The sequence below is a fragment of the Sardina pilchardus genome, chromosome 1, assembly GCF_963854185.1.
Source record: "Sardina pilchardus chromosome 1, fSarPil1.1, whole genome shotgun sequence".
NCBI classification, from domain to species: domain Eukaryota; kingdom Metazoa; phylum Chordata; class Actinopteri; order Clupeiformes; family Clupeidae; genus Sardina; species Sardina pilchardus.
The window spans coordinates 33,478,324-33,501,589 of record NC_084994.1 but is presented as its reverse complement, the minus strand read 5'-3'; the positions used below and the strand labels follow the sequence as shown (position 1 = coordinate 33,501,589).

Sequence of the window (23,266 nt, the reverse complement as noted above, 5' to 3'; positions counted from 1 at the left end):
AAAGGTTACAGGATTATAGCTAAAAAAAAATGAGCGAGTTACAGGTGCTGGAAAAAAAAGTGTTACAATCATACCCGGTCTCCCCTAATGTATATTTGTATTACACATTGACATGTTGCTAATGTAGGCCTATCAATGTCATTCTGCATTTTGTCGTAATTATGTAATCATAATCTAATAAACAATCAGACATGACAAACGAGATGGCATGTTGAACATAAATCCCAAGGTGCAAGTGTAGTTTACCTTTCACCGGAAGGACTGGAAAAAAGTGCACTTCAAGAAAAGTTTTGTACCCTCAGCCATCACTGCACTTAACAAACTCCGGTGACAATAATCCATCCCTTCTATTCTTTTGTGTTTATGTTGTCTGCACTGTCCTCTTTTTGCTTGCACTGTGTTGGGGGGAGGGGAACTAGAAGGGAGGGTGTATGGTGGGTATGGTGTATGGTGGGTGTCACATTATATGTTGTATGTTATATGTTGTATGTTATGTGTAATGTGTAATATGTGATGTGTGATGTGTGATGTGTGATATGTCTTATCTTTTATGGAAAGTTGATTGATGATGTGTGAAGAAGAATATCCTTATAGGACAATAAAGACTATCTATTACCTAGACTACCTATTAAAAATGTAAATCAATGAGAAATAAGCAGATTCAACTCTGAAATTAAATGTTGTTGAGTCAGCTAAATACATAGCCTACCATAGCAAATCTAGATCACAGCAGTCGACAACAAAGTTATGTGTAAGACATTACGGCCGACCACAGACTAGCATATGTGCCATCTGGTAGGCCTCAAATGGTGGGAAACCGGATGCATCTTCATGCTCATCGTGATGGTAATTTGCCGGTCCATCGAAATAGGCTTCTTTTGAAGAATTTGAGTTGCACGAGGTGTTAAACCAATAAACAGCTCTGTTGTTACACTGCTTCAGGACCGATGTCCAAAACAGACCCCTGAAACATCCTCCATCGCTACTAAACAAACTGCTGAGAGAGAAACAAAGGAAGGGAGGATACGTACGCGGTGACGATTTGTGGGTGGTGCTGTGGGCCTTTCCTTTCTGTATGGGGGGCGTTTGTGTGGGTGGAGGAATTACTGATCAGAGGCTTTCGTTTGTCATTTGCATAGGGTGTTGTACTTAAACGGGGTACCAACGTAAGGGTATTCACAGAACAGGAATTCCACTCTTCTATTCATCATGCCTGAACCAGCGAAGTCGGCGCCTAAGAAAGGCTCAAAGAAAGCAGTGACAAAAACTGCCGGAAAAGGAGGAAAGAAACGCAGAAAGTCCAGGAAGGAGAGCTATGCCATCTACGTGTACAAAGTCTTGAAGCAAGTACACCCTGATACTGGAATTTCCTCCAAGGCAATGGGAATCATGAACTCCTTCGTGAACGACATTTTCGAGCGCATCGGTGGAGAGGCATCTCGTCTGGCTCATTACAACAAACGTTCCACCATCACTTCCAGGGAGATCCAGACTGCAGTGCGTCTGCTTCTTCCCGGCGAGCTGGCTAAGCACGCAGTGTCTGAGGGAACCAAGGCGGTTACCAAGTATACCAGCTCCAAGTAAAACGTGTTCTTAATGTCTAATAATCCAACGGCTCTTTTAAGAGCCACCCACACACTCTGTAAAGTAATTCCAAAATTCTTCACAATACCTTAATGTGACTATTGTGAATGTTGAAATGATTTCGCACACTTAAAGGTGTCGTCCACCACGCTTAGGCCTACATTTAATTTAAAGACTGAATAGGCCTACACACTGCTCTTCACCCTGGGACGTTGAAGGTTTATTTAATATAAATTTTGTTTTGGGGAGACAATGCATTTTGCATTTAAAAATCGTTTTACATCATTGAAAGCAGGAAGCCCTATTCATGGATTTCAAATGCGTATTTCTCCCATCTCAAGGCAAACTGAGGGAATAATGCACGGCCATTCAAAAACATGACTGTTTTCTAAAGATACAAAGCTTCATGCTAATCGGTGAAGTGTCCTGTGAATTTCTTTGGACTGTCCCTCTGTTGATAGTAGGGACATTACACAGCATTTTGCGTGTGAATTAAAAGTAGTCTATCTATTTGTAGGGTTTATAACATCCTTAGGTTAATAAGGTCGATAAAGTATAACGGCTATGTGAAAGTATGCATGGATACACAACTTTGCATTTACCCTCCTTTATAAACATTTCACAGTTGGCTGCCTACCACAGTACAGGTCAGGACAGTATTCTGTACCATGATTTTTTTTATTTATATGGCAAAAAAAGACTGGTTGACAAAACAGATTAAGAATTTGGAAGCAATCTCGGGAATATTTAACCAATTAAATTCCACAGTGTAAAATATATAGCACCAAGCCTACATTTGGCAGATCCAGATTGATATGCAATCTCAATAGTCAGAAAACATCTAATCAATGGAAAATACAAGACTTGTGTCACTTGGGACAAGAATAAGTGTCATCTTTCATAACATGAAATCTGCATAACACCTTCCATGGGCTTGTGGACTTTGACATATCTGCAAGTTCTGGGTTTTTAAAACTGGTCTTCAGAGTTTGAAGCATGCACGTGTATCCACTACAATATCCTAGTCACACCTAGCAGTGTTTTGCATTCAATGTATGGGACTGTGGTGGATCCTTTGATACTTACTATATTACAATTACAAACCACATTTCAACAGAAAGAAACACAAACACGTTGTGTTCATTCAATTATTAAGCTTATGCCATACAATTTATGTTTATTTTCATGGCATACCAGAAGACTAAGTATCACAGTATCCCTATCAGATAATTAAATAATTTATGAATTGGCCAATAAATTTCAGAATTTACTTTTTTTTCAGAATTTCAGAATTTACTAAATTACTTAAGTAATTTTTCAGACAAACAAAAAACAAGTTGATCTATCTATCTATCTATCTATAATAATTCTATCTTGAATCACAACTGGAAGCGTCGTTGGATTCCTATGACCATTAAATTCAATATCTTATGCAGAAACTGAGTTACATTTAATGATTGGAGACCATGCGGATAGAGAGGTCGCAGTGACACAATCGCAAAATTGAACTGAAGTTGATGTACATCAGCTGAGCCTTTGAACTACAAATTGATTGGCTCTCAGCATTTTTAACTCAGCCAATGAGGCACTGAGTAGCCCCATGGTGGTTTAGTATAAATTGACTTGCCTAGCGTTCACACCTCACATTGATATTTCGACGCACTAGTCACATCATCTGAAAATGAGCGGAAGAGGGAAAACCGGTGGCAAAGCCAGAGCGAAGGCCAAGACTCGTTCATCTAGGGCTGGACTTCAGTTCCCCGTGGGCCGTGTGCATAGGCTGCTTCGCAAAGGCAACTATGCCCAGCGCGTCGGCGCTGGTGCACCGGTCTATTTGGCTGCTGTGCTCGAGTACTTGACTGCTGAAATTCTTGAATTGGCTGGCAACGCTGCTCGTGACAACAAAAAGACTCGTATCATTCCCCGCCATCTGCAGCTGGCTGTGCGTAACGACGAAGAGTTGAACAAACTACTCGGCGGTGTGACTATCGCTCAGGGTGGTGTGCTGCCTAACATCCAGGCTGTGCTGCTGCCCAAGAAGACCGAGAAGTCCAAATAAATCTGCTCTCCCCAAGTCTGAAACAAAGGCTCTTTTAAGAGCCACCCAAATACTTTAAAAGACATTTCCAAGTTTCCGCTAGCATGATCTCTACAATGTCATAGTTGACATGAGTGTGTTAAAAAAGTAATGAAGAAATCATCTATTTTACTTCGGATCTACGTCATCTATGACGCTATGGTCTGCTATGCCAACCACTAAGTAACTTACTTAGTCCAACTGAATTTAAGCGAAAAGAAAGTTAACAGGAATCAGCTGCTAGAGATCAGCAAGAAGCAAGAATATATCCAAGCCACAAAACCTATTATCACCCACTCTTATCTTCTAGAAGAGAGTCGCAAATATACACGAGCATAGAAGACACGCAGATATAAACAAGCATAGAAGACACGCAAATATAAACTTGATTGTTTACAAAAATGGTAACCAAATATATATATATATATATATATATATATAGTTTCTATATCAGGCTGTACTGATCTATGGGATGTTTAAGTTAATTTCTTGCATTTATTTTCATCTATAATTCAGAATTTATTTTGAAACGATTTCCTGAATAGTGAAACAAAGCAATGCCTTTGCATTCAAATTCAGGCGCCACTCGGAGGGAACTTGGAAGACCAATCAGCGGAGACCAAAAACCTGACGTAAACAGGGGGGCAGGCTTTGGTCGTAGGCTTTATATATCCCCGCTCTGCATGCATGTTCACACTCTACAAATCCGGAGAATAAGCAGCAATGGCAAGAACCAAGCAGACAGCTCGCAAATCTACCGGAGGTAAGGCTCCAAGGAAGCAGCTCGCCACCAAAGCTGCGCGCAAAAGCGCACCAGCAACTGGTGGTGTGAAGAAACCTCACCGTTACAGGCCTGGCACCGTGGCACTGAGAGAGATCCGTCGTTACCAGAAATCTACTGAGCTGTTGATCCGCAAGCTTCCTTTCCAGCGTCTGGTCAGAGAAATCGCTCAGGACTTCAAGACCGATCTGCGCTTCCAGAGCTCTGCTGTCATGGCTCTTCAGGAGGCTAGCGAGGCTTACCTCGTCGGCCTGTTCGAGGACACCAACCTGTGCGCCATCCACGCCAAGAGAGTGACCATCATGCCCAAGGACATCCAGTTGGCACGTCGTATCCGAGGGGAGCGTGCTTAAATTTCTTGAAATTCAAAAACACAAAGGCTCTTTTAAGAGCCACCTACAAATTCAGAAAAGCTATTTTCCAAAATGCCTACATGATATAATTTATTTCACAGATCTATCCTGGTTTGGTACTTACGAACAAACTTCATGTAATTAATAAAGTCTTAGAAATAACTATAACACTTAAGTTAGTAAATTGAGATGCACGACATTACAAAGGGAACCGTTCTTGAGTATATATCCATAACTTCTTTCTCTCTAAAGTGCAATTTGCATAGTGCACTATATGCAAATGTATATAGATAGTACACTGGTAATGTAGTCTAGTCTTAGGCCACGAGATTGCAAGCAAAACTACATGACACCAGCACAGCCCTGCTTCTTTGACATCTGTAAGGTTTGTAGTTTCTAGATAATATGCTAGAACGGGGCTTCTTTTTTCGCTGGCCATCGATTTTCAGACTTCAACATTGATCACCCAGCCATACTGGAACTTTAACCTGGTCTGGACGTTTCTCCCACTTAGTCCGTCCTTTGTCCCACGCCATGCTTTTGGACGGCGCATTTTAAATGCATGTCAGATTTACATCCTTAAAATAGTACAACCTAAATCATTCAGCAGAAATTAAACCCACAGAATATTCTTTAATAAAGATCATCAGTTCTGCAACTAGGTATTATTATGTTGGAACCACAATACATTGGAAGTTCTTTTCAATGAGAAAGTGTGTGGCTCTTAAAAGAGCCTTTGGATTGTCAAGCGTCACAACACTTTACTTGGAGCTGGTGTATTTGGTGACGGCCTTTGTTCCCTCGGACACGGCGTGTTTGGCCAGCTCACCGGGTAGAAGCAGACGCACTGCGGTCTGGATCTCCCTGGAGGAGATGGTGGAGCGCTTGTTGTAGTGAGCCAGACGGGAAGACTCGCCAGCAATGCGCTCGAAGATATCGTTCACGAAGGAGTTCATGATGCCCATAGCCTTGGAAGAGATACCGGTATCAGGATGGACCTGCTTCAGGACCTTGTACACGTAGATAGCATAGCTCTCCTTCCTAGACTTTCTGCGCTTCTTGCCACCCTTGCCGGCGGCTTTTGTCACGGCTTTCTTGGAGCCCTTCTTCGGGGCAGGCTTGGCTGGCTCAGGCATATCGATTTTTTGATTATATCAATCAAGAAGTACTTTGTACATCGAAGTCACCTTGTATATATACACAGTTCTATGTAAATTGAGACCGTGTCACCTCACACACACGCCCAGATTGCCCCGACATTTCCCTCCAAAACGAAATACCGAGACACGGTTGGTTATTTTGAATAAGTCGGTCGTTAGCACCACCCACTCGGTTTGGACCACCTTTCGATTCCTTTCGCGCACTTGGAATTCCTTCTAAATATATGCCTTACATTTGGCGCTACAATTCATGATATAACATTAGCTGTCAAGATTTTTTTTTTTTTTAAATGCCATTTTAAAGACACATTTGTTGACGAGATAGTGACATATTAACCCAGTTTAGGCTACGCATTTTTTTCAGAATGATTTTGTTTGGTTTGGCAGACACTTTTATTTAGTAGGCCTAATTTGCAACCCCTGGTGTCATCGCACCTTAGCCTATACTAGGAGGAAGTGATGTTCTGTAGCCTAATGGCAATTGTTCTTGCTCTTCGTTTTCTTCTTACAGGAAGCCACACATTGGCCTATGCGCAAGTAGATATTTAAGAACCTTATGAAATGCAAGTAGGATGTAGAAATGCATGTGGGGGGTTATACTACTGTACATTAAAGGGTTATAGGTGTTCTAAATCATGGACGTACTATGCACTACGTTTCACTATACTTAAGGACAAGTATACATATGTATATAAGCAATATCTATATCATTAAGATGTAGGCCACTCTATGAAAACTAGAACACAGCCTTTTTTATGGGATTTGGGTGGCTCTTAAAAGAGCCTTTGGGTTTGGGTCGAGAGACAAAATCGATCTTTAACCGCCGAAGCCGTACAGAGTACGACCCTGGCGTTTCAGAGCATAGACGACGTCCATGGCGGTCACGGTCTTTCTCTTAGCATGCTCGGTGTAGGTGACGGCATCACGAATCACGTTCTCCAGGAAAACCTTCAACACACCACGAGTCTCTTCGTAGATGAGTCCAGAAATACGCTTCACACCACCACGGCGAGCCAGACGCCTGATTGCTGGCTTAGTGATACCCTGGATGTTATCACGAAGAACTTTACGGTGACGCTTTGCGCCTCCCTTGCCAAGACCTTTGCCTCCTTTGCCTCTGCCGGACATGTTGAGTATTTCTTTGGACCGAGCGTCAACAGTATAAGGCTTTAGCTCGCAACTTCAATTTAAATCCACAGAGAGGACGTTGTTGAAGACTACTAAGCACTGCCCCTTCAAGTTCCCTCATTTTGAATGGAGACTACGCGGGCAGTTGGGCAAATATACGTCACCAAAGAACGCCCACCATTCCCAATCGGTTTCCTACAGTCTGCGACTCCGTTCAGAAAAAGGAGGGGCCGCTACGGGGCTGTGCTTGGAAGTTTTCACCAACGTGAACACTTTATACTCTGAATTGTATACTCTGTTCTTTGTCCTGTCTTCAAGCTTTATGCCCTGAAGAAGGCCCATGTGGCCGCAACGCGTCGGCGTATGTTTTTACTCCTTGCCATTTAGGCTACTATGAAAGGCTTTATTTTTCCTCAACTGAGTGCCTTTGACCAACTTCTTTTTCGTACAAATTTTGCCTGGCCTCAAAAGAGCACCGGTGTGGAATATACAACATTGTTTTACTTCAGCACAGATCACCAATGTGGCAAAGATTGCTCTCTAACTTAACTGCATTTGGCTGAAATTTTAGGGGGAGAGAGGACAAGCACCCATAAATGAACCTCATTGTTATTTTGAATCCCTATTTCATGCTTCGTTCATCTAAATACTTGGATTAGTTTTTTTTTTTTTTTTAATGTAACATCATTTCCCTTATGGTCCAATAACCGTCTACCTTGTTGATGTGGACCAGATAGTGTAGCCTAGTGGTTAGAGAGTTTAGCATTGCCATAATGTTATGCCGTTTTTTCTAGGACAATGCTCATGATTTCAGTTTCCTGTTCAGGAGACAGAAGCCCTTGTGTTGGTAATCTTTCGGCTGCCAAACAAATAGTAAAATACTGTTAACTGTGTAGGAATACAAAGTAGGAATACTTTCCCCTACTTGGAACATACTTTATTTTTACAGTACTGTATTGTATGATACGCAGCACTGCAATGTTGTAGTAGCTCAGATCTCATCAGAGATTACGGTCCTTGGCCTCCCCATCCTCCTCCTCTTACTCTCACTCCTCTGGCTCTGCCTCTGCCTGTACTACTAGGCTACTGTAATACTAAAGCTCTGATTGCTAATTGTAAGACTGTGACAGGTGTTTGCCCATCTGATGAGTCAGTGTGCATGGTAGGGCAGTTAGCTTTAGAATTTGAATGGCAGTGTTTTCTTTGTGAAAACAAGAGACTTTCTTCATGAAAATTGTGTCTAATGCACAGAATTGTGTGTAGTGTTTTAAAAACAGTGTGTTTTAGAAACTACAATTTGAGTTTATAGCAGAAATGTTGCTTATAGTTCAGCAAAATTGGTGCATGAGCTAGCCTACATATTATGGGAATTGTGTCTCTCAAGTACCAGAGATTGTGTGTGAACAATTGAGAAAAACTGTAATATGGAAAAAAAAACGGTGAAGTGTTCCTTTAAGACCGCGCGTCACTTTCACGCGTAGACTGCGCATGTGTGAAACGGAACTGCTGTAAACACGCCCCTCCAGTAGGTGGAGCAAGTACAGAAACAACGCTTAAAACGCAGCAAACAAAGACAGAAGAACACTTGTTTGGCTATTATAAGAACGATGGATGCAGCAAAGGATGAACAACTGGCAAAGGAGGTGAGGAGATACCCTCATCTGTACGACCCTTCCCTGCGGGAGTACAAGGACACTCTCCGGTGTCAGAACTCCTGGAGGGAAATAGCACAGACGCTAGGGAAGGATGAGCAGACTTGTCGCCAGCGATGGAAAGTTTTGCGCTGGCTGGCTGCAAGCTCCCTCTTTGGGACCGATGTAGAGCCAGTGCCAGTGCCACTGTCCACTGCCACAGATTGGCCGACTCCTGCTTTTGAATCAACAGTGTCGCAAAGAAGGAAAAGAAAGAGGGAACAACCGATGTCGGCGATGAAAGTGGCGTTGACCAAGCGCCTCGAGAGGATCGATGCCAGTTTGATGAATGAGGAAAAGTCATTCACAGACGACATTGGCAAGACGCTGTCGAGGATGCCGCTGGTGCAAAGGGGACACTGCAAGATAGAGTTGCTGCAGGTGGTCCAAAAGTGGTTCGAGAAGTGCCAGAAGCCAGAAGAACAATAGTCTAGCAAAGTCATCCTTGTAGGCTACTTATATTGTAAAGATTTTGTTGGTTTCACATTTATTTTTTATTAAAAGCATTTTTATATTTCACATATATTGCCATTCCATTTATTAGTCCGTGTGAAGTGAGAGAACAAATAATCTGGGCCTGTTTATAAATAACATAGATTATTATAAAAGGATAGGTGAATTCCAACCTGTTCCAGAAAGCATCATCGGATGTAGGCCTAGGCCTATGTTTATCATCATAATAATAAGACAAATGTAGCCTTGACTAGCCTATACCTCCGGCTCCAGGTGCAGTCATTATCACCATACCTGAACAATGCAGAACTAAAATCTCGAAACTCCTCAGTAATCGAGGTGCATTTGCCCGGACATAACGCGTTATGATAATAATTATAGGTATAATAGGAATGTAGCTCAGCCTACCTCCGGCTCCAGATACAGTCATTGTCACCTCCCTGAACAATGCTGAACTAAAATCTCGAAACTCCTCAGTAAAGGGCCGTCCACACCAAGAACAATAACGATAACGATAACTATAACCATAACGATAAAAGCGTCCACACTGGCCAACGATAAGAAAAGTCTCTCCTCATGTTAATGAATGTGATGGCTAGAATATTATGGGTTCTGATTGGCTGTTAGCTTTTCATCGTTCTCAAAATCGCTCTGAAAGTGATCAACAACGATATCGTTCTTCATGTCGTTATCGTTATAGTTTAGGTGTGAACGTTGTCATTCATATTAACGAGAGCGATATTTATTTATAGTTATCGTTATCGTTATCGTTCTTGGTGTGAACGGCCCTTAACACCTGTTGATCGAGGTGCATTCTCGCCTTGCCCGGACATAAGGCGATATCATAATAATAATAAAAGGTATGTAGCTCAGCCTACCTCCGGCTCCAGGTGCAGTCATTATCACCTATCCCTGAACAATGTTGAACTAAAATATCGAAACTCCCCTAATTACCCTTTTCGCGATTGAGGCATTACAGGAGATGGTGTATTGATAATGAAAACATTCTGACATATAATGAACATGTTCTGAACACAAAGAGTTGCTTCAAGACATTTATTGACACAACACATTTACATGTTTTTGCTTCATACTTTTTGGTGTGGCAGATGTGAAGACAATATAAATCAATTGAGGAGACCTCTGCGCACAACTCGTTCTTGCCATGCCACTGCACCTTGCAACGGTGTTTGGAAACATGTCTTAACATTGTCTCGCAACAACATTGCTGCTCGAGCTGCCCTCGCGGTACCGAGTGTAGTTGTAGAGGCCGTTGTCACCACTCACAACTTGTCGCCACTCTCCCGACTGCACCTGTCCATCAGGTTTGTCAGTGTCAGCGTAGTTGGGGGGGTTGTACCGACGACCGGCGTTGGCAACATCCGTACTTGTAAGGAAATTGTGTAAAGCAACACATGCCTTAACATGTGAGTTGCATTGTTTACACTGCACTGCCCAATATCCAGTTAGGCCATGATTCCAAAGGCGTTTTCGATGATCCGGCGAGCCCGTGAGTGGCGACTCTGATCTGCTCGAAGGTTAGAAGGCCTACATAACATTTAAAAAAATCAGTGTTAAAAATCCATAAATTTTTCAACATCCAGCTGAATATAGCCTACATCATGAAGGAGTGTAATGCACTTGCCAGAGCAGCCTATGGTCGCATCAAATTCCGATGCAGCGGAAAAGCAGCATCTGCCACAAACATGTGGGGCAGGGGTCGGCAATAGGCGGTCCGCGGGCCAGATGTGGCCCGCAAGCAAAAACATCTGGCCCGTGAGATCTTTTGAACCCGAGAATGAAAAAAAAAAATTCAAAAAATCGGACTGCCAGTCTCAAAAATGCTCTTTATTTTGAAACGTAATTTTCCAGAACAGAAGAATTTCAATCAATCTAAATGCTTTAGATACGAGTCTGGATACGAGTGAAGAAGCACGCAGCGAGGTGCAGCGTGAACGCACAACATGCAAAAACAAATTAAGTCAGTGGACAGCGCTGGTTCTGAAATTCCAAACTAGTCCCTAAAACACAAGTTGTCATTCAAACAACGGACATAGGCTTATGGTGATAATTAAAACACGACTTTGCAATTTACGCACTTATAACTCTGAAAAGTAAAACACGACTTTCAAACATAGCGTGCGTGTTATTTAGGAACGCAACCTTGAAATTAGCATGCTTAGTTTCGTGGTGCCGTCTAATATTGTACTCTTTGCATACAGAGACACCCTCGTTACAGATCAGGCATGTGTGCTTTGCATTAATATAACTAGGGAGGATAGGATGAAGGCATAGTTCTCTGTCCACTCACTCATCATTAAAGATCCTGTTTTCGCTGTTAACTTTTCTCTTCAGATTTTTTGATAGTGCCATTTTTTTGACAGCTAACAACAGCAACGCGTGGAAATGTTTTTGTGCTGTTTTTTTTTTTTTTTTTCCTTTTTAAACACACAGGCATATCATAGCGTCATTTCAAGAGCGCCTATAATTTTTATATCACCCCTCCAATATTAATTAATTAAATTAGCCATTGTTTTGTATTGGACGATATCTGGCCTGAGGTCTTATTTAAACTTAATTGCCGACCCCTGATGTAGGGGTTTGTGGTGTCCGTGCCAGGCCGTTTGGCTGGAGGTGGCAGACCCAAAATGCCCTCGAGGATCCTTGCATCAAACTCATTTTCCTTGAAGACACCACCATCGCTTTCCCGACCATATGCACCAACATCCACCATTGTAAGTGTGGAGTTATACTTGCTGTTAGACCAAGCATAAGCGTATGCGCCCGCGTGCGACCTGCTTTGTCCTGTGTACAGACTCGCTGCAGCATTACGCACCCTACTGGTAGCCTAATATCAGATGTGGATGTGGCCATGTGCCATTATTATGACCGCCGCTAGCGTAGCTAGCGAAGCGGTCATATAGTTGTTGTCAAAGTTTTTTTTTTTTTTTTTTTTTTTTCCCGTCATTTTTCGTCAACGATTCCCGGGACACCGTAACACCGGAGCGCATGAAACTTGGTGGGCATGTAGCCCCAGTAGAGTTCTATGGAAAATTTTCGTTTCGTCCCCGGGGGTCACTCCACCCCCGCGCTGCCCCCGCCCGAAGCCCAAAAATGACAGTTTTTCCTACATAACTACCTGAACCGTGGCACCGAGGATGACAAAATGTTTATGGTATGTTGTTCTCTAGAGCTTGCATCAACTTAGCTTATAACCAGTCATTTGTGATTTGCCCCCCCATCGTAAAAATTGAAAATGCTATGTAATATTGCTTTAATTGCCCCTATCTTCAGATGAGATGTTATGAACTGCACCAAATTTCCTGTGTATGATTAACCTGACACCCTCTGGGAGTATGCCAAGTTTTGTGGAATTTCATCCATGGGGGGCTATAAAATAAATGGATTTATGTGTACATTCAGGACTGTATACCCATCGGCCAGTAGATGGTGGTATTATCTGGAGTCTAAATCCCCCCCTGGGGATTTCAAAAACTGTTCCAAACATCTCAATCTCTGCTAGTTTTTGTCCTAGAAACATATAAGTGACACCATTAGAAACCTTTAATCAACTAGTTTCCAAATATGTTTTAAAAGAGAATGGTTGCTCTGGGTGCAACAAACATGCAGGAACACACACACACACACACACACACACACACACGCACACACACACACACATAAATACACACACACACACGCATACCTACACACACACGCACCACTACATACACACATGTACATAAAACATTATACAAACACATGCACAAACACGCCCACACACATGCACACATACACCCTTACACACACACACACACACACACACACACACACACACACACACACACACACATATGCACACACACATCTTTGAGTACATTTTGTGAGACCACCGGAGCTGAGAAGTGAGTGTGTGTGTGATGTGTGTGGGTGCGTTTCTGTGTGCCCATCTGTGTGTTTGCATGTGTGTATATGTGTGTATGTGCATGTTCTGTGTGTGTTCTCTTTCTCTCTCTCTCTCTCTCTCTCTCTCTCTCTCTCTCTCTCTCTCTCTCTCTCTATGTCTGTGTTATCTGTGTGTATTCTGTGTGTGTTCTCTCTTTCTCTCTCTGGGTGTGCCTGTGTGTGTGTGTGTTTGTGTGTGTGTGTGTGTGTGTGTGTGTGTGTGTGTGTGTGTGTGTGTGTGTGTGTGTGCGAGTGTGTGTGTGTGTGCGTGTGTGAGTGTGTGCCTGTGTATGTGTGTTTGTGTGTGTGTGTGTGTGTGTGCACACGCGCGCATGTGAGTGTGTGTGTGTGTGTGTGTGTGTGTGTGTTATCTGATATTGGAGTGACAGTGACGGCAGAGAACACAGTGAACATATACTCAGAGACACATTAAACACACACACAAGCAGACACACACTCACACTAGACAGAGAAGCACTCATACACAAAAGCAAGCGCACACATGCACACACTCATTTACATACATAAAAGTTGCATATTGTGTATCGCTTTGCGGTACATCTAGTTTACTCTCATGATTGCCCCCAGCTTTGATGTCGATAATGCATCTTGCAGTCCCTTTTTTGCCATGATCGCCCCCTACTTTCTTGTCAATATTGGATCTCACGGACGTGTCATGTTCGCTTGCGACGACGTGCACAACCGACGCACTAAACGACCGCAAAATACGCGAGGCAGCCATGATGCGAACAGGAACGCGTTGTCTGCAGGAAATGTAACCCTGGATAATGAGCATCGCATGTAGCCATCAGAACAACGTGTTCCCTTGTAATTAAAAGAATCACTACCGGCGTTTGGTGGGGTTTTAATCTGGACGTGTTTGCCATCGATGGCACCTAGGGAAGTTCCAAATTCGCCAGAAATCCTCTGCGATGTTGCCTCACTGTGCTACCGATGGAAATGGCACGAACTCTGGCTGAAGACCTTTCGATAGGACCTGACACACCTCGGGAATCAGTTTCTGCGTGAGGTTTGGCCTACATGCCCGCGCAATCTCTTGTCTCAAAAAAAGGAGGGGCCGTGAAGGGGGGAGTGCCTAGTAGTCTTCACCAACGTCCTCTCTGTAGGGACTAGTTCGAGCTGCGAGGCACTTCAACCATATTAGTGCCACCCTCGATCACAAACAGTTGAAAGATGTCAGGCAGAGGCAAAGGAGGCAAAGGTCTTGGAAAGGGAGGCGCCAAGCGTCACCGCAAAGTTCTTCGTGATAACATCCAGGGGATCACCAAGCCTGCAATCAGGCGTCTGGCTCGCCGTGGTGGTGTGAAACGTATCTCTGGTCTGATCTACGAAGAGACCCGTGGTGTGTTGAAGGTTTTCCTGGAGAACGTGATTCGTGATGCCGTCACCTACACCGAGCACGCCAAGAGGAAGACTGTGACCGCTATGGATGTTGTCTATGCTCTGAAACGCCAGGGTCGTACTCTGTACGGTTTCGGCGGTTGAAAAATCAGACCTCTCGACCAAACTAAAAGGCTCTTCTAAGAGCCACCCAATTCTTTATAAAAGGTACTACTATTCCCAATAGTTTATGGTACGGAGGATTATAGAAACCCCCTTTATCTCAATTTGATGGTAATATGCATAATCATTATATTTTGGAGACTAGGGCATTGCATATGCTACTTCCTCCGGTTGCCAAGAGTAAGTCATGCATTTAATTGTATATGACATTATGAAAAATCCCACAACCTCTTCAATAAGGTGCGACGCCATGAACGCGCCGAAAAAAATAGGTTTCAGATCAGATCGAACGATACAAATACAAAGAAAACAACGAAAAAAACAACATGCATGCCTAGTCGGATGCATGTAGTCCTACCCCATGAGTGGGCTCTTTCTGATTTCATGAAAAGTTGTCATGACTAAAATAATAATAATAAAAACAGTCAAGCACACATTCGGCCTCACAGAAAGGAACGTCAGAATGTATTGAAATGTAGCCTATACAGTGAATTTTCAGTAAATCCGAAAGGTGTTTCCTTTTTTACTGTAGCTTACACGTGTTTTATGCACAATTCTGTAAACGTTTTTCTTGTTACTGTAACAAATGCAGTAGGCCTACAGTTAATGAGTGGTATGTTGTAAACGTTAACAACAATTGGGGAGACAAACTGCAGTCATGAATTGAAACGCTAAACGTAAAACTGTTTGCCATAGATTTCGATGGATTACCTCAATCTAGAAGAAAAAGTGCGGGAGAAGAGCTAAAGGTGGTGTGAAATGATTATCTGTGGGTGGTGCTAAACCCTCACTGACTGCCCCCTTGGATCCAAAATGACCAACCATGTCTGAGTGTTTGGTTTCGGAGGGAAATGACAGGCCATTCTGGTCGTGGATGTGTGAAGTGACGCAGTCCTCTATTTGCATAGAGCCTAATATAAATACCAAGTAACTGCAGTAGGAATTTGGAATTAGAATTGGACTAAGTCGATATCTCATCATGCCTGATCCAGCAAAGCCCGCTCCTAAGAAAGGTTCCAAGAAAGCCGTGACAAAGACGGCAGCTAAAGGAGGAAAGAAACGCAGAAAGTCCAGGAAGGAGAGCTACGCCATCTACGTGTACAAAGTCCTGAAGCAGGTCCACCCTGACACCGGTATCTCTTCCAAGGCTATGGGTATCATGAATTCCTTCGTGAACGACATCTTCGAGCGCATCGCTGGAGAGGCTTCCCGCTTGGCTCACTACAACAAGCGCTCCACCATCTCTTCCAGGGAGATCCAGACCGCTGTGCGTCTCCTTCTGCCCGGTGAGCTGGCCAAGCACGCCGTGTCCGAAGGAACAAAGGCTGTCACCAAATACACCAGCTCCAAGTAGAGTGTTCGCGTAACGTTTACCAACCCAAAGGCTCTTTTAAGAGCCACCCACATTATCTCTGAAAAGTGGTTCCAACTTAATCATAGCTGTATAAGTAATTGCAATGCTGCTAATACCATTATGAAAGAATATTTTGTGGATATAATGTCCACGGAATATGATTAAGGCGGTACTATTTTTGAGACCGACAATTGTGATCGAAAATAACATTTTGATCATGTGCCTTTAAAGATGTAATTGTATGAATAATCAATACATTTTCCCCGAAAATGGAAACCTGAAAGGGTCTCAGGTAAATATGTGAAGTGCCAAATGTGTAGTGTAATTTGTCACATAGTCAGAGCTGCTTATGTTTTGGTTGCACCCTGACCAGAACATTTCCCCAAAAGCTCCCAAACTAAAGCTTAGAAAAGTATGTTTATGTAAAAAATAGAGCAAAGAGTTTGGGCACACGTAATCTTTAAGGTGTCTAGTATGGAGGGATGCAAATGAAATAAGTTAACTTTGTCCAGCGTTCTCATAGCATGAGTGAACATGAAGACGGTCACAATTGTGACCGATGGGAAACTAGTCAGATTTTGGGGATTTTCTCCTTTTTTGACACATTTCTTTGTCCAATCATCTAATTTCCAATAAATTCCAAAGATATGGGGACATTGTCCCAGGTCTGTTATTTGCATGTAAATGTGTAATACAATACAATACTCAACATTGCCTCTGCAATTCCCAAGTGTGCCTATTTTTACAGAGAATTCCATTGTATCACACTATTATTATACATGGCTATTGTAATAGCAAATTTTCTATGCTGTTATTTTTCTTAATTTTACTGTCAGTCATTTCCTACACATATAAGATCTAACTGACTGCCCAGATTTCACAATCATACCTCAAAAACAGTAAATCATTGTCCTCATTAATCCAGTGGTAAAATGAATTAAATTGAGCAATATAGTGGATTTCACACCGTTCTGCCACTAGATTAGGCCAATAACTGAGGTCAGAGCAGGCTCCTATGCTCCTCAGGTTTATTTGGGATCAGGGACAGGGGTCCTGTGTTCTCCAGGTCAAGCATTGTATGTTTCCAGGGTCCTCCAGCATTATAAAGCACATAGTAGATATCCGAATGAGCATAGGTCCCAGGATATATAGGACACTGGGGACATAGAGCCTTATGAATATGAGGCCTTTGGAGCAAAGGGACCAGGTAACCTAGGATGTCACTTCATGTGTGTTCACTAATTCACAGATGGGATAAATGCAGAAACCAAATTACTTGTGTATGCAAGTATACTTGGCTTAAAAACCTGATTTACAGTAGCAAACAGACAAACGACATCTGTTTTGGCAACATGTGGTGGTTGTTGCATTGTGGTGTAGGCCTATAGTGGATATAGATGATATAATGGCTTTTCTATGTAAAAATGGTAAGGTTGTTTCATGTCTATTGCAGGTCTCTGCATACATTTAGGCATTATGCCTTCAACAGGCTGACTGGCGAGTTGACTATACACCCCACCACCTAGTTTATATATGTGACATGTAATATAATAGTCAATGAGGACAATGATTTACTGTTTTTGAGGTATGATTATCAAATCTGGACAGTCAGTTAGATCTGATATGTGCAGGTAATGACTGAAAGTAAAATAAAGATAAAGAACAGCATAGAAAACCAGCTACTACAATAGCTATGTATAATGGTGTGATATAATGGCTTCTCAATGTAGAAATCGGCACACTTAGAATATAACAGAGAATTGCAGAGTCAATGTTGAGTATTGTATTGTGATACAAATATAAATTTTAAGAACAGACCTGGGACAATGTCCCCATATCATCTGTTTGGAATGTATTGGAAATTAGATGATTGATCAAAGAAATGTGTCAAAAAAGGAGAAAATCCCCAAAATCTGACTCTAGTTTCCCATCGGTCACAATTGTGACCTAAGATAAAAACACTCCTTTTCACCCCCTTTTTCATTAAAATTTGAAAAAATAGTAGTTGATTACTTCAAAGGGCTACTCAAGACGCATGATTTTGATATGTTCATGTCTGGGAAAAGTGTGGGATTGAACAGGTCACTACCATACCAGGCTAGATCTAAGGAATAGTGTTATATAGGCATGTTGGAAAGAAGTTTTTTTGAATGTTTAGGTGGCTCTTAAAAGAGCCTTTGGGTTTTTGAATTTCAAGAAATTTAAGCACGCTCCCCACGGATACGACGTGCCAACTGGATGTCCTTGGGCATGATGGTGACTCTCTTGGCGTGGATGGCACACAGGTTAGTGTCTTCGAAGAGGCCGACGAGGTAAGCCTCGCTGGCCTCCTGAAGAGCCATGACAGCAGAGCTCTGGAAGCGCAGATCAGTCTTGAAGTCCTGAGCAATTTCTCTGACCAGACGCTGGAAAGGAAGCTTGCGGATCAGCAGCTCGGTAGATTTCTGGTAACGGCGGATCTCTCTCAGAGCCACGGTGCCAGGCCTGTAACGGTGAGGCTTCTTGACTCCACCGGTTGCTGGTGCGCTTTTACGCGCAGCCTTGGTGGCGAGCTGCTTCCTTGGAGCCTTGCCTCCGGTAGATTTGCGGGCTGTCTGTTTGGTTCTTGCCATTGCTACTTATTCTTCGGGTTTGAAGAGTATGAACATACAGGCGAAACGAGGGTATATAAAGCCTCCGACCGCAGCCTGCCCCCCTGTTTACGTCAGGTTTTTGGTCTCCACTGATTGGTCTTCCAAGTTCCCTCCGAGTGGCGCTTGAAATTGAATGCAACGCCCACCCCCCAAACGGCCTCATTCATTGCTTTGTTTCACTATTCTGAATTATTAACTAAAAATACAAGAAATTCACTTAGTGATGATAAGTCAGTACATATATCCTGATATAGAAACAAACCATTTGGTAAGGTAGCACGTTCAAACACAAATTATGACCTACACACATTTGCTTAATTTAGTCCTGTGTTTATAAGAGAAGTCAAACTGACATTAATATAGTGCAATACCATAACTATAACACTACCACAGTCCAGCCATTCTCTCTACATGTGATAAATCACTAATGCCGAATTCACATTCCTTAATCCAACAAAATGAGTCAATAAATCTAAGTCCCAACCTGAACATGAGGTTTTCTCGAATGCGTTACCATGTAAGCTTATGAAGTTTATGTATTTAGAGAGAAATAAAATACGTCTGTTTGACTAAGAATGTACCATTTCTCACCATTTCCTTCTTTTATGCGTGTGTATATTTGCGACTCTAGAAGATAGGGAGTGGGTGAGAATATGTCTGTGTGGCTTGGATATTGTTGGTTTTACATCCTTTACTTCACCGCAAGACTGAACACATCTCGTGATACCCAAAACAGGGATTTGTATCCTGATCTTGAGTGAGATTAATCCCAGTTCATGTTGTGTGGTATTCAATTCAGATTAGCTAAAACAGTTGCTTAATGGTTGGCATTGTAGAAAACGGGAGGGGTGGAAATGAAGTATGGCAGGATCGTATTTCTCAATTACTTCAATACACGCAAGTTGAGAAATGTTCTAATAGTATAGAAATCATGGAGAATGCCTTTTGATAAGTATTTGGGTGGCTCTTAAAAGAGCCTTTGTTTCAGATATGGAGATAACGCAGATTTACTTGGACTTTTCAGTCTTCTTGGGCAGCAGCACAGCCTGGATGTTTGGTAGCACACCACCCTGAGCGATGGTCACTCCGCCGAGCAGCTTGTTCAACTCCTCGTCGTTGCGCACAGCCAGCTGCAAATGGCGGGGAATGATACGAGTCTTCTTGTTGTCACGGGCAGCGTTACCGGCCAATTCCAGGATCTCAGCAGTCAAGTACTCGAGCACGGCAGCCAAGTAGACCGGTGCACCAGCGCCAACACGCTGAGCATAGTTGCCTTTACGCAGGAGTCTGTGCACACGGCCCACGGGGAACTGGAGTCCAGCCCTGGATGAACGAGTCTTAGCCTTTGCTCTGGCCTTGCCACCGGTTTTTCCTCTGCCACTCATTTTCAGTAACTGTTGAGAGTTTGTCTGAATAGTCGAATGACATCAGTTAGTTGAAGCATGCGTATTTATAAGGCTACGGCGCGGTGCGACTCAGTGCCTCAGTGGCTGAGAACACAAAGCAGAGAGCCAATCAACTTGTAGTACATTGCGTGACATCATCTTCAAATATATTTGGTGCGTATGGCTCTCCCACCTCTCATTTAGCGCAGGGTTAAGGTTAGGGTCAGAGAAACTAAACTCAACTCAACGGGTGACATGAAATAAGTAGTATTCCAGGTAAAAATAAAGCGAGGTTCTTCTTAAAATCCCGCAGGAGACACTTGAGCACATTTGGCACTGGTACTGACTATTACAATGAAACAAGCTGAAATTGTTGTATTGCAAGGTTTTGGATTCTTTGTTTCATGCTTGGCTCCATCTGCTGCATTAGGAAGAAGGCATGGTGTGTTACCGTAATAAATTACCCAATATAAGGTATCTTAGAAATGTATACACAGCACATAAGCCTAGTGAATACAGTTTAATGCCACTCGCTTTTAAATGTCTCGAAATCGTATGTTGACTAATTTATGTGATCTATGACGCAGTGTGTGTGTTGAGACTGAGTAATGAGAAAATGCAACACAATAAATGTGCATTTCAAACATAAATTGTTTAGTGCACCAGCAGGAACTGATGGAATAGGCATTCATATGTATTGGTCGGCTCTTAAAAGAGCCTTTATGTTCATTTGTTGAAATAGACAGAAGGGCGCAACATTTACTTCTTCTTGGGTGCAGCCTTTTTGGGCTTGGCAGCTTTAGGCTTGGCGGCCTTGGGTTTCGCTGCCTTCGCTTTCTTCGGGCTCTTCGCTGCCTTCTTGGGTGCAGCGGGCTTCTTAGCTTTCTTCGGGCTCTTGGTTGCCTTTTTCGGTGTGGCGGGCTTCTTGGCTGCTTTCTTCGGAGATTGCTTAACAGCCGCAGGCTTCTTGGCTACTACCTTCTTGGGCTTCTTGGCCGCGGCAGGTTTCTTCGCTGCTGGCTTCTTGGCTTTGGGGGCAGCCTTCTTAGCGGGCTTCTTTTCCGCTGCCTTATTCAGCTTGAAGGAGCCGGCGGCACCAGTTCCTTTAGTCTGAACCAGTGTTCCTTTTGTTACCAAACTCTTGATGGCTATCTTGACACGAGCGTTGTTCTTCTCCACATCGTATCCTCCAGCCGCCAGAGCCTTCTTCAGAGCAGCCAAAGAGACTCCTTTCTTCTCCTTGGAGGCAGAGATCGCCTTGACGACGAGCTCGCCCACACTTGGGCCAGTCTTCTTAGCTCGGGGCGCCTTCTTCTTGGGGGACTTTGCTGGGGCCTTTGCCGGGGCCGCAGCGGGAGCTGGAGCTGTTTCTGCCATTCTATCGTTATGGTTTCACGTATAGTAGACCTGAGAGAATAATGAACGTAAGTGCCGGTGGGTTGGATTTATAGCAAACATGAGAACCATTTAGACTCAGCAGAGTGATGTCTGCCTCGGTCGTTCTGTGGCGAGGAGATCACTTGTGTTTTCTTCACACACTTCTTTGGAAGAAATATTAGTAGCGACACGATATTTACCAACAAGACAATGTCTGTAGTGAACAGCACAACTTTCACATTTTAAGGCTTATGGTTGCCCTTTATCACTTTTGCAACTAACCGAGAACTTTGGACCTCTAGGTGGAGAGGTTGCAGTCAGTCAGAGTTTTGCGAGGAAAACATGAACATAACGATAATAAAACCGTGCAATACATGGACAAAAAAGTTCCATAGACCAAGATATGAGTCTCTGTAACTCGTACAAGCAGTGACAATGTGTTTTTTGCGAATGTGCACTTTCCAATCGAGAGCTTTTTGGACACTGCGAAACACAATTGACGAACACGCAACACACGGATAGCCTATACCACAGGTCTAAAGATTATAGGACCAAGTCATAGGAAACATAAGTTGGGTGACATTTGTTAAGGCAACTTATGCAGACGTATGAGCAATAATGAATTACAATAGAATATATGTTTCTAACACACTGGCTTAGACTTTTATTTTGGACTGTAGGTGATTGAGGGGAGGGCACAATGCAGTTGCATTTTGCCTGTTCATGATCTTTTCTTGAAAGATTGTAGGCTAGTCTTTTCACTAATGCCCCTCGTTCAAGTTTTACTCAAAAGACTACAATCTTTCAAGAATCGTTCCCAAATCTTGTCAAAGTCTGTCAGTGTAAGGTAACCTGTAGACTCAGGGGCACTGCCCCCTATAATATATAGGTGCTCTCTGCGGGCCCTCGGTCAGTGCTGGGCCCTTAGAACCTGCTCAGACTAAAGCAGATTGTGAAAAGTTAACCTCCTCTCTTGGAAACAGGAACTATGTTGGTTCCCATCGGCCTGCAATATTGACACCGCTAAAATGATATCAGACACAATATTGACACAAAAATGATATCAGACATCTCCTGCTTTCATCATGTGTGGAGTGAATGACATTTTCCAACATGATGTTTTTGTTTGTTTCCCTATTTTAACCAGTTCATATTCATATACCCGAATATTACCACCATACCCACTGGGGTGGGGTGGCAGGGGGTATGGTGGTAATATTTGGGTATATGAATATGAACTGGTAAAAAATTAAAATGCAGTAACATACTGCTTTAAATGACACACACGCACGCACGCACGCACACACACACACACACACACACACACACACACACACACACACACACACACACACACACACACACACACACACACACACACACACACACACACACACACACACACAGTAATGTAAAACAGGAAGCTCGTTTTTTTATCCTTGCTCCTCACTAGAGTGCAAAAGTTTATTGTGATCTATCAGCATGTGTAGGCCTATGTGTCCCGATAGCTCAGCCAGCCCCATTTGGATTTCAGCCGACCCCACATGGCAATGTGTAATATGGTTTTACTTTGTACTTCCATGCAAATTATTATATACAATTATCTGTTGAATAGTCTCATCCCCACAACATTTAGACATTAGTTCATAGCATAAGTCTTTACATGCAAAAATGGTTGAACAAGTTGTCATGAGAATTTGTGGGCCAAAAAGACAGGAACGTCAGGAGGTGTAGAAGACTACTGTAATTCTTACAGCACTGCATGCACAGTTCTGCCAAAGGAGATTGTCCTATGGTCAAATTTCTCTTTTCCCCCTTTGT

At 42.9% G+C, this 23,266-nt stretch overlaps 9 protein-coding genes across 9 annotated transcripts; 5 read left to right on the top strand and 4 right to left on the bottom strand.

Moving 5' to 3' along the window:
* The first annotated feature begins 1,186 nt into the window (after positions 1-1,186).
* Positions 1,187-1,607, top strand: LOC134088769 (histone H2B-like). The gene has a single exon (XM_062542888.1). It carries the CDS (start codon positions 1,210-1,212, stop codon positions 1,582-1,584), a length of 375 nt encoding a protein of 124 aa, XP_062398872.1. The 5' UTR covers positions 1,187-1,209; the 3' UTR covers positions 1,585-1,607.
* A 1,641-nt stretch (positions 1,608-3,248) lies between these two features.
* LOC134088760 (histone H2A) lies at positions 3,249-3,651 on the top strand. The gene has a single exon (XM_062542875.1). It carries the CDS (start codon positions 3,266-3,268, stop codon positions 3,641-3,643), a length of 378 nt encoding a protein of 125 aa, XP_062398859.1. The 5' UTR covers positions 3,249-3,265; the 3' UTR covers positions 3,644-3,651.
* Positions 3,652-4,377: 726 nt separating this feature from the next.
* Positions 4,378-4,807, top strand: LOC134088741 (histone H3). The gene has a single exon (XM_062542852.1). It carries the CDS (start codon positions 4,385-4,387, stop codon positions 4,793-4,795), a length of 411 nt encoding a protein of 136 aa, XP_062398836.1. The 5' UTR covers positions 4,378-4,384; the 3' UTR covers positions 4,796-4,807.
* A 732-nt stretch (positions 4,808-5,539) lies between these two features.
* LOC134088786 (histone H2B-like) lies at positions 5,540-5,936 on the bottom strand. Its single transcript, XM_062542912.1, has one exon. It carries the CDS (start codon positions 5,929-5,931, stop codon positions 5,557-5,559), a length of 375 nt encoding a protein of 124 aa, XP_062398896.1. The 5' UTR covers positions 5,932-5,936; the 3' UTR covers positions 5,540-5,556.
* An 814-nt stretch (positions 5,937-6,750) lies between these two features.
* Positions 6,751-7,089, bottom strand: LOC134088810 (histone H4). Its single transcript, XM_062542950.1, has one exon. The coding sequence runs from the start codon at positions 7,081-7,083 to the stop codon at positions 6,772-6,774; it is 312 nt and encodes a 103-aa protein (XP_062398934.1). The 5' UTR covers positions 7,084-7,089; the 3' UTR covers positions 6,751-6,771.
* Positions 7,090-14,349: 7,260 nt separating this feature from the next.
* On the top strand, positions 14,350-14,690 carry LOC134088802 (histone H4). The gene has a single exon (XM_062542937.1). It carries the CDS (start codon positions 14,367-14,369, stop codon positions 14,676-14,678), a length of 312 nt encoding a protein of 103 aa, XP_062398921.1. The 5' UTR covers positions 14,350-14,366; the 3' UTR covers positions 14,679-14,690.
* A 958-nt stretch (positions 14,691-15,648) lies between these two features.
* Positions 15,649-16,064, top strand: LOC134088818 (histone H2B-like). Its single transcript, XM_062542962.1, has one exon. The coding sequence runs from the start codon at positions 15,676-15,678 to the stop codon at positions 16,048-16,050; it is 375 nt and encodes a 124-aa protein (XP_062398946.1). The 5' UTR covers positions 15,649-15,675; the 3' UTR covers positions 16,051-16,064.
* Positions 16,065-19,666: 3,602 nt separating this feature from the next.
* On the bottom strand, positions 19,667-20,087 carry LOC134088749 (histone H2A). The gene has a single exon (XM_062542865.1). The coding sequence runs from the start codon at positions 20,066-20,068 to the stop codon at positions 19,691-19,693; it is 378 nt and encodes a 125-aa protein (XP_062398849.1). The 5' UTR covers positions 20,069-20,087; the 3' UTR covers positions 19,667-19,690.
* A 740-nt stretch (positions 20,088-20,827) lies between these two features.
* LOC134088733 (histone H1-like) lies at positions 20,828-21,445 on the bottom strand. The gene has a single exon (XM_062542841.1). It carries the CDS (start codon positions 21,443-21,445, stop codon positions 20,828-20,830), a length of 618 nt encoding a protein of 205 aa, XP_062398825.1.
* Positions 21,446-23,266: the final 1,821 nt, after the last annotated feature.

Excerpts from the sequence above, each read along its gene's own strand:
- LOC134088749 (XM_062542865.1), bottom strand. The coding sequence starts at position 20,068 with ATGAGTGGCAGAGGAAAAACCGGTGGCAAGGCCAGAGCAAAGGCTAAG.
- LOC134088810 (XM_062542950.1), bottom strand. The coding sequence starts at position 7,083 with ATGTCCGGCAGAGGCAAAGGAGGCAAAGGTCTTGGCAAGGGAGGCGCA.
- LOC134088802 (XM_062542937.1), top strand. The coding sequence starts at position 14,367 with ATGTCAGGCAGAGGCAAAGGAGGCAAAGGTCTTGGAAAGGGAGGCGCC.
- LOC134088786 (XM_062542912.1), bottom strand. The coding sequence starts at position 5,931 with ATGCCTGAGCCAGCCAAGCCTGCCCCGAAGAAGGGCTCCAAGAAAGCC.
- LOC134088769 (XM_062542888.1), top strand. The coding sequence starts at position 1,210 with ATGCCTGAACCAGCGAAGTCGGCGCCTAAGAAAGGCTCAAAGAAAGCA.
- LOC134088818 (XM_062542962.1), top strand. The coding sequence starts at position 15,676 with ATGCCTGATCCAGCAAAGCCCGCTCCTAAGAAAGGTTCCAAGAAAGCC.
- LOC134088741 (XM_062542852.1), top strand. The coding sequence starts at position 4,385 with ATGGCAAGAACCAAGCAGACAGCTCGCAAATCTACCGGAGGTAAGGCT.
- LOC134088760 (XM_062542875.1), top strand. The coding sequence starts at position 3,266 with ATGAGCGGAAGAGGGAAAACCGGTGGCAAAGCCAGAGCGAAGGCCAAG.
- LOC134088733 (XM_062542841.1), bottom strand. The coding sequence starts at position 21,445 with ATGGCAGAAACAGCTCCAGCTCCCGCTGCGGCCCCGGCAAAGGCCCCA.